Source organism: Alternaria novae-zelandiae (assembly GCF_023758075.1).
Source record: "Alternaria novae-zelandiae strain BMP 2774 chromosome Unknown scaffold_10, whole genome shotgun sequence".
Taxonomy (NCBI): domain Eukaryota; kingdom Fungi; phylum Ascomycota; class Dothideomycetes; order Pleosporales; family Pleosporaceae; genus Alternaria; species Alternaria novae-zelandiae.
In genome coordinates, this window is record NW_026056970.1 from 612,953 (window position 1) to 622,729 (window position 9,777).

General features: G+C 41.4%; 1 protein-coding gene across 1 annotated transcript; it reads left to right on the forward strand.

Annotated features, from left to right (window-relative positions):
* Window positions 1–3,686: 3,686 nt before the first annotated feature.
* Window positions 3,687–4,601, forward strand: J4E88_005581 (uncharacterized protein; the record flags this gene model as incomplete). Its single annotated transcript, XM_049399216.1, has 1 exon — window positions 3,687–4,601. The coding sequence occupies one exon, from the start codon at window positions 3,687–3,689 to the stop codon at window positions 4,599–4,601; it is 915 nt and encodes a 304-aa protein (XP_049255007.1).
* Window positions 4,602–9,777: the final 5,176 nt, after the last annotated feature.

Below are 9,777 nucleotides of genomic sequence, written 5' to 3' on the forward strand. Positions count from 1 at the left end.
GGATGCTGGAAGCCATTATACCCAGTTCTTGAAAGCAACTCTATGCGATCAACGACCATGGAATGCAAAAAAGCCTGGACACAACGCATACTTAGGATCATCATCGATCCCAGAACCGCTGCAGATAGAGCGGAGTGATGCAATGGGATGTGCAATTGCGTGCATGGAGGAAACATGCATAGGGTACCATAGAAAGAGCTCGTCTTATCCTTGCTCCGCCAGCAGCCGAAATCATTGGTTTATATCAGCGATGGCCGGTGGATGACCAGACAGAACTGGGTCGCGGCTGTTGTGATCAGTTCCAAGATCGGTTGAAGATGTGAAATCCAGGCTGCTCCAATCCAACACCATGCACAGCGCAAGGTTTGTATACGTGCGTTGTCTCCGGAAGATCTCTTTCACTACAATCGGGTTCTCGACCATGCGCTTCGGGCGTACCTATCGTTATAGTAGTGTGGTCCTTCAAACTGCCGCGAATCTGTACGCTGGTTATTGCGGCCCAACTCGCTTTCCAATTGGATATCACGGCTGGCAGCGCCGGCTGATTTGCCATTGTTACCGGTTATTCCATCCAGTAAGAAGCTGGCGCGTACCTCCAGGTGTATGCAGCTCACCGTTCGACGCACCAAGTGAGTTCTTGAGCCGCACCGCTGGGTCGCGATACGCAAAGTAATACGTGAGGATGAAAACCACATATATGTGTCTGGAGCCAAGCGCAGAAGTTGCAGGATGCTATCAAGGCCGCCTCCCATCATCAATGGCGGTAGAGACTACCGCTCTTGCTCGAGCATCACATCTCCACCCAGCAAGAGTTGAAGGGTAGGAACCTCTACTAGTGATCAAATACACCACCCCTTGAAAGTAGAGTTATGAGATTGCGCTGGCATACTGCCGCCCTTTCCACCCGTTCCGCGGAGATATAAGAACAAGATAAGGATCCAGACAACGAGGAGAAAACGACCTGCCTTCGGACGATAAGTACTTACTTCTCTTGTTTCAAAATGGGTGAGCATATGGTCTGCTTAAACATCTGCAGTCATGTCCTTTACACAACCTGGACATGCGTCAGCTTCTTATGGTGATGCAAAGTGGCCCAGACTCTTTGCGTCTGAAGAGCCTTTGTTGTGACCAAGATAATTAGCCAAAGCCTCCCTGAATGGGGATGAAACCGATATCTTACAGTGAGATCTTGCAATCATCAATCTCGACTGACGCCAGAAGATAACACCAGCCTGTCAGGCAACAACGCAACATACGTTTAGTGCAGTCGATATCTGACAGCTGGTGGGATCTGGTTGGCGTCGCTGAACGGACCCGGAAGCATGTCAGCAGACCGGTCGATGTAGTGCCACGGAATGTTGGAGACATCGTTACTTGAACAGCTGAGCATGAGTGGATACAGCGCCCGCATTACTGCGATCCCGTGGCATTGGATCTGGGCCGAGTGACGGATCGAGGATGAGTGTCAGTGACCAGGCTCACGGCAAAGCAACTCCCGTATCGAAAGCCTTCGACTTGATGCCAGAAAGCTAGCTCTCTTCAGATCAACCACACTTGCGCGGATGTTGTGCTCCGATTTGTGTATTGGTATTGCTACTAACACACTATCGTAGTACGTCTGTCTTCCCGAGAAGATGTGGTATCAAACGTGCCGAGAAAAGCGTAGACGGCTACATCCCGAAGTGTAAATCATGCGTGCATTTCACATTATGCAGATGCGAAGATGTCCGCCGCCAGAGAAGACGTGTTGCGAGGGCTTTGTACATTGTCAATCCGGCAAGCTTAGTAGCGGTGTTGCACAGCGGCTCGAGTAGGCTGCGGAACGTTACTCCTCGCATCAGGCATGGTTGGGCAAGACACGCTTCGAGACCAAAGAAGGTATTTAGCTCCACGTGTGCCAACCCGTGTAGGTGCAAGTCGTATAGCACAGGCCTGGTTCTTATTCCGACGTCGTGATATAGGTCGTGCTTCACATGGCAGTCGCTAAGACATCGCCCGCATAGTTTTCAGCATGCGAGCGGTTCACCTTGGGTTGCGCGGCATAAAATCGAGAAACGAGAGGACGATGTGACTTGCTGCGCGTCCGTGTGAACCACCATGACTGAGACTGTACTGTAGAGACTTTCGAGTGGATGCAAAGCCGAGAGACGATGCAGGTCGGATGGCTTGTTGCAGAATCCACCCAGGAAGTATGCGCCAGCCTCCAATAATAACTCTATCAGCCTTTCGAGGTCTTCAGTTTGTCTGGTAAGTAGAGACATCGCATGACCGAAGAGCGGCGTTTGACAGGTGTTTGTGTCACGTGGTGGCCAGGAGAGCCCCACTAAAGATTCGCTCGTGCCCAGATTCCGCTCAACCAAAGTGTATGTGATCTGGAACGCTTCTCGACAAGATGCACAACTGGCGCACAACCAGGGACGACTCGCTGGCAGATTGCTCTGCACATGAATCGCGTCGCTGAAATGGTCCAGTTATGGTGCCACGACATCCGTCGCACGCTTCACTGCGCTACGCTGCACCTCCAAGCCAGCCAAGTCAGCGACTGTATTTGCTTGGGGTGACCGCAAACAAGCGCAACAAAGAACAGAGAGCTGGCACTTGTGGCGGAATTGATCTCATCCTACGCTGGCCGTCATGGGAGATTTCCGGTTGGCGAGTGTGGGAAATTAAATGTGGAAAGGAGCCCTTGCTAAATGGTTCGAACTACCGGCTTTCTGCAACATTGCGACAGCGCACCGGCCTGGACCTCGCACTTGTCGATGCATGTTCCTGCTACACATGCTCGACCGGTCATCATCACAAGGATGGCGCAAATGGACGGGCCCAACGGAATCGTGACAGCTGTCTTACGACTTGTCCTCGCAGCATGTCTGACTGTGAACCAACGATCCAACAGCTCGTCGCAGGTGATCGTGCTCTGGAAGAGGTGACGAGGCCTGGACACAGCCCCTATTCGAGCCTTGCGAAGGGGATCGCTTAAGACAATGGCCAGGCTCGCCAAGCGGACTCATCTCGGGTTTCTGCACCACCAACCTGAGGCTCACAAGTTCTATGCTGCGATGAAGGAGAGGCGTCCAGCTTCATTGGTGCAGCCAAATAACAACTTCGCATCTTTGTTGTAAGCAAAGTAGCACGCGCCCAGGAAGTTGCTTCATTCCCAGTCGGAAATCTCTGCAACCAATGCTGGCCAGAAGGAAGACAATGCCGATCGGCGACATCCCTGTTGTTATTTACTCTGCTTTCGTACTTTACCCGACATGAGATGGCCAGAGTTACGACCATTGCCCTGACGATCAGGCACCGCACTTGTCCGATTGGATCGCCCCTTGCCCATCTTGTCGAGAACCTATCTGATCGCGGCTAGCATGCTGCCCGTGCCTGTTCTCCGGACTAGCCACGACGTTTGGCTCCGTCCCAAACAAGTCCACGCCGTGGCGACGATTAGTTCCATGGCGGACGGGCTTCGAAGTGGGCCTGGGCTGCGTGGACTAGGATGCAGCCATCTTATTTACTTGCGCATCCCCCAGGTCCCAAACTCCTTCTTTACCGCTCAGGAAAGACTTCGTCACCCACGTTCATTCGCTGAATAACTTCACTCTTTTAGGTGTTCAGCCGACATTCTTTCGATCGCTTCTTTCGAGTCTTTACCTTTGCGCCAAGTACTATACCGGTCCAACTCGACGATAATGCAGCTCATTACCCTCCTTTCGGCGGCCTCGGCCATGGTTGCGACCACTTCCGCGACCAACCTCAGAAGCGCTGTTAATCTGAACAAGGAATGCGACACCGCCAAGCCCTACGCACGCGTCATCAACCGTTGCGACTACGACGTTCACCTTTGGTCTGTTTACAAGGGTGATGGCTGCCCCGAAGATGGCATGGTCACGTTGAAGACTGGCGAGATCTACAATGAGAACTACACTCCTCCCAAGGACGACGTTGGTGTGTCCATTAAGATCTCGAAGACGAAAGAATGCAAAGGCGTCGACATTACCCAGTTGGAGTACTATCTGGAAACTTCTAAGCCCAACTTCCAATACAACTTCCTCGATGTTTCATATGTCGATTGTCTTGGTGGCGACTGCCCTGCAAGGAAGGACGGATACTACCTCAAGGCCGGTAGCCAGGACGGAATAAACATCGCCTCTTCTTCCAACACCTTCTGTCCTATCCTGGCTTGCCACGATGAGGCTTCTTGCGACCAGGTTTCTTACGTCCTTCCCGACGACGTTCAGACCAAGACCTGCCACCTCGACCAAAGCGTGGACTTCTACATGTGCGGTGGAGAGGCGCCCTCTGGCGACTACGGCTCGTCTCCTAGCGAGCCTGAGTCTTCTGCAGAGCCTTCCACCAGCTCCAGCAAGCTGGCAGAGTACTCCGCTGCCAAGCCTACTTCCTCCTCTGCTTCCTACGAAGACTCCTACACTGCCGACATCGAAGTGGCTGCTGCCGCTGTCACACCTGCGCCCGAGAAGCAGGACCCCAAGCCTTACCACAAGCTTACCAAGACTGTCTACGTCACCGCGGTCGAGTATGTCAACGCAAAGAGGCACGCTCACGCTCACGACCATGCCCGTCGTCACCAGCCTTTCCACGCATAAGCCACTCGAATACTTGTTTACTGTGGCATTGGTGCCTAAGGATTACTTGGTTCTACATTCTACCAGTCAATAATTCAGGATACCAATCTCGCATTATACCCAGGGGAGATCAGGAAGAGGAGATCAGAGTTGATATCACTCGAGTAATGCCAGAGGTAGACAGCGTCGCAGGCCCAATCTATTCATTTCTTCACTACGTTCTCGACGCGCACCTGTCTGCTTGATCTCGCCATCTTTGCTCTCGCCTCTCACCTTCCAAACTTCCTAAACGACACCATGGGTGCGGTACTTGGCTATTTTGGACGTTGGCGCCTGTGCTTTTTGGTTGCACGTTCTTTCTTACGAAGTCACGACATCGGATACCATTCGGGAATCCATGCCCCTTGGCGGGCTATACTTGTTTCAGTCATTCGCTTCGTCAAGGACATTTGTTTCCTTTTCTGTTTAACACGGGCGTGGGGTTGTATGCGCAGACGTCCTGGCTTGCCGGTCCTGTTCCTAGCCTGATAATAGATTAATTCGCTATCATCTTGTACTTGCTCTCTGATCGATTCAGCTTTATCGCATGTGATCTGTCTACACGCGTATCTAAATTGCGTGAAACTAATCATTACCTTGAACTTGGCACAGCATGCCCACAAGCATTGGCGCAGATTGCTCGGTGGAGTTGTTTACTTTTGGTGTCGCAGCAGCCGAGCAAGACCAGTTTCAAGCTGAGTCGTGATGTGAAGTCAAAGTCTTGAAACATTGTTGCATGCTTATTCGACTGCGCCGCCTCCTGGCGCGTTTTGACCATGCGATCACCTTACGTCCCGCTGTAGTATCACGCAGGCTAGAGCCTGTTCTGGGCGTTATGTCCATCGAGCTTCTGTATCGAAGGATCTTGTGGTCATCGGTGCCGAGCAAACGTGTTCGCAAAACCAATCCTCGTCTTAAGAACCACCGTGCAGCGCTCCCACAACGTGGCGCTTGTCTCGCACCTTGATCATTGCCGTGACTGACAGCGGCGCGACTAAAGCCGGTCATTCCACACAGCCCTAGCCTCGTTTCGAGCCATGGTTGCATTCTACGTGCTATCAGCACTCTTACCACTTCCAAGGCTTTCGGCATCTAGGCGTTCAGGTGCGCTGTCCGCGAACTGTGAGTCGATGTTTATTGCGTCACTCCTTGGCCATTGGAACAACTTTTAGTTCGCCCAACACTGTTGGTGCCTTGCAGCATGCAGCACCAAGACGACCGTTGGAGAGCCGTCAATCATCCCAGCGTTTGGATCTCATTGTGGGCTAACCACTGCCCCGCGTCAAGTGCGAACCGACTTCTGGATAGCCATGCTCGCGCCACCTTATGTCCAGCCATTCAACATGCTCACTCCTCTGTCATCGCGCACAAGCTCAGCAGAATTTGCACCAGGTTTTTGCATCGTTATGCAGTAGTCGACCTTCTAGAACAATTCCATGTTGATTACTCTGCTCCACAGCGTCACGCTTCTCCACTCCTCTGTCCACATGAACGCAAAGTCCCCGCTGTGTAGTCATGCCATGGTCCACATCGATGAGATGCAACTCGATACGACTCGCGCAGACGCCATCGGGCCACCTTGACCGTCCTAGTTCGCTATTCCTGCGGTTGGACTAATGGCAAAGTTGCTGGAGTACAAGAAAACTCCGGCTTAGTGGACCAGAGCATTCTGGATTGTCGACACGGCTTTCCACGGTCGCCATCGGTGCCTTTAAGGCACCCGCTTGGTCCTGATTGCACAGTTCTTTCGAAGACTGGGACGGGCCTACGGACATGCGAAGTACACGGCCTCTATGTTAGTTAGGATCCTATCACGTGATTCACCCACGCTAGCACTAGCGTCGCCCTAGTATTATTTATATAGAGCTTCCTCTCTCTTCTATAGAATAATTATATCTCTTTTTATTTTATAAGTTATAAGCCTTTACGCTACTACGCGTAATTTAGCTACTACTTTACTTTATATTATAGTTATATAATAAGAATTTCTTTAGCGTTACTATTATATAACTAAGTTATTATACTTTTTAGTATACTAACTACTATAAATTTATACCTACTTTTCTTTATATTCTATACTTACTTATCTACTATAATATCTACTATTAATAGTGTTACTACTACCTTAAGTAAGAATTTTAAAAAGCTTACTAGCTCTAATAACTATTATAAGTAAACTAAGGCTTTTATTAATATTTACTTTATTTATAAATATATAGCGTACTATAATAGTACTATTAATAACTTTAAAAAGCCTAATCTTCTTTTTTATATTACTTTCTAAGTTATATACTTTAGGTCTAATATTAACTTATATACTACTATACTAGTTTTTATTTTAACTAATACTATAAATAAGCTAGCTATCTATAACTATACTTTTTAGAAGTAAAAGAAGTATAATAAAGCTATATACTCTACTATTACTTTTCTTTATACTTCTATTAAGCTATAGATTTAGTATAAACTTAATAAAAAAAATACTTTTAACTCTTACTTTATATATAGTACTATTTAGCTTAATAATAAAGCTTCTAAGAATATCTTAGTAAACTATACTTTAACTAAGCTTAATAATATTACTATAACTAACTCTATAGCTATTAAATCTTTTCTTACTTAGTATAAGAGTTTATACTATAACTTTAATAACACTAGTAGAACTATATTATATAACTAGCTTATTAATAAGATTAATAAAGTTTTTTCTTACTAGTATAATTCTTTTCTAAACTATTAGAAGCTTAACTACTATAGTACTTTTATTACTACTAATATTTTTAAAACTTATAAAACTCTTCTTTTTAACTACTATAATAATAATAAAAATAAGTAGACTATTCTAAAGAATAAGTACTTTTATAAAGATTTTACTACTAACTAGCGTAATACTTACTCTATTAATAATAGCTCTAATAAGTTTAACTTACTTATATACTTATACTATAGTAACATTAGTTACTTTATTAATACCTACTATTATATAGATAAATTTAATATACTTATATATACCTTTTATAAAAAGCTAGATTATATTAAAACTACTTATTATAAGAAGGCTTATAAGAATACTCTATCTACCTCTACTTCTAACGTAGATCTTACTTTTATTAATAATAATAATAATATATTCTTCTTTAACTACTTTAACTATATAATTACTTTTATATATAATCTTTTCTTACTCTAAAATACCTTTAATTTTAATTATCTTAATATTAACTACCTAAATCTTAACTATATATATATCTACTCTATATCTATAACTAGCGCTAATTTCTCTTAGAACTATAGGTATCTTACTTATATAAAAGAGGCTAACTATAAGATTAATAAGTATATATTAGGTTTAGATATAGTTAATAGTTCTAATATATATATATTTATAGCTACTACTTCTCTTACTATTTTTATATCTAATTTCTAAATTCTTAATAGTAGTGCTTTCTACTATATTATAAATAATTTCTTTTTATTTTCTTATTTTAAGTACTATACTAAGTATATTAGAGCCTATAAGTAAGGCTTATAACTTAAGATTACTAGAAAAGATAATATTAAGTTTATTATTACTAATTATAATAGCTTTTATTTTATTCTTTAGCTAAGTAATATCTATTATACGCCTAATATCTACTATAACTTACTTTTTATATCTTCTTTTATTAATACTAATTCTAGATACTATATACTTACTAATTAAAAGAATAGTATACTATTATACTATAAATATAATAATAAGAAAATTGCTTAGGCTCTACTATACGCTAATACTAATATCTATATTCTAAGTATAACTTATTTCTCTAACTTTATTATAGCTACTACTATTAACTTTAATAATCTAGTATAGTTAGAGTATTATTACCTAGAGTATCTTTCTCTTCTATATATACGCTATCTTACTAAGATTAGTAATAGTATAGCTATTACTAATAAGTAAATTTAAGCTAAGTTTAAAGATTAGTGCTTAGTCTACACTACTACGCGCGCTCTTTATAGAATTTCTAAAAACTTTATAAACTAGTATTATAAATATATTAGTAAACTAGTTACTATTAATATCTAGAAACTATATTCTATTTTTAGTCTTAAAAGTAAACGCTATATACTTTTTCTTATTAATAACGCTACTTATTTTATATAGATTAGTTTCTTTAAAGTTAAGAGTAAGATTACTTAGCTTTTTCTAGATACTTTTTAATATCTCTTTAATAAATATAGTTATTTTATTATATATCTTTATTATAATAATAAGTTTATATAATAAGTAATTACTAACTACTATACTACTTATAGTATTACTATTAAAGCTAGTATACTTTATACTTATTATTAGACTAGCGCTACTAAACGCTTATACTATATAGTATAGAAGTATACTACTATAATAATTTAGAATTTTATACTTACCTCTTTTATAGTCTAGAGAATTATAAACTAAAATAAAGAAACTTTTTATAATACTACACTACCTAAAGACTTCTAGATATTTACTATAGTTAAGTTAGTTAATAAGAAAAATTAAGCTTTTTCTAAAGCTTTTTATTTTCTAAAAATACTATATAAAGTACTTTATAGTAGAAAGTCTAATTTAGCTAGAGATAATACTTAAAGTACTTATATATATATTACTTTTTTTCTAGAGCTTATAGCGCTATAAACTATTACTAAGCTTTATTATCTTTATAGTTATTTTACTTACTTTCTATATACTTTAAGTAACTAGATCTATCTTATATAGTAGTCTAATACTTATAAGATAAAGTATATTACTATTACCTAAGTTAATAACTCTACTAGCTTTAATAATATATAGTTTTATAGGCTTTATATTAATAATTATACGCCTCTTATACTACTTTCTATTCTAGATATAGTCTATAACTCTAATAGTTCTTTCTACTCTAAATTATATAACGCTAATATTATCTTTATATTTTTTAATAGTATAACTAATATATTTAGTATAGAAATTAATTAGTTAGAGTTACCTAAACTACTATAAGTGTATAAGCCTATTAATAAAAATAGAGTATATAGCTTATATTTATATTCTAACTATAAGTACGTATAATTCTCTAATACTAATAATAATCTATATAAATAGTATATTAGAAGAAATAGAAATTATAACTACTAGATTTAGTCTAACTAT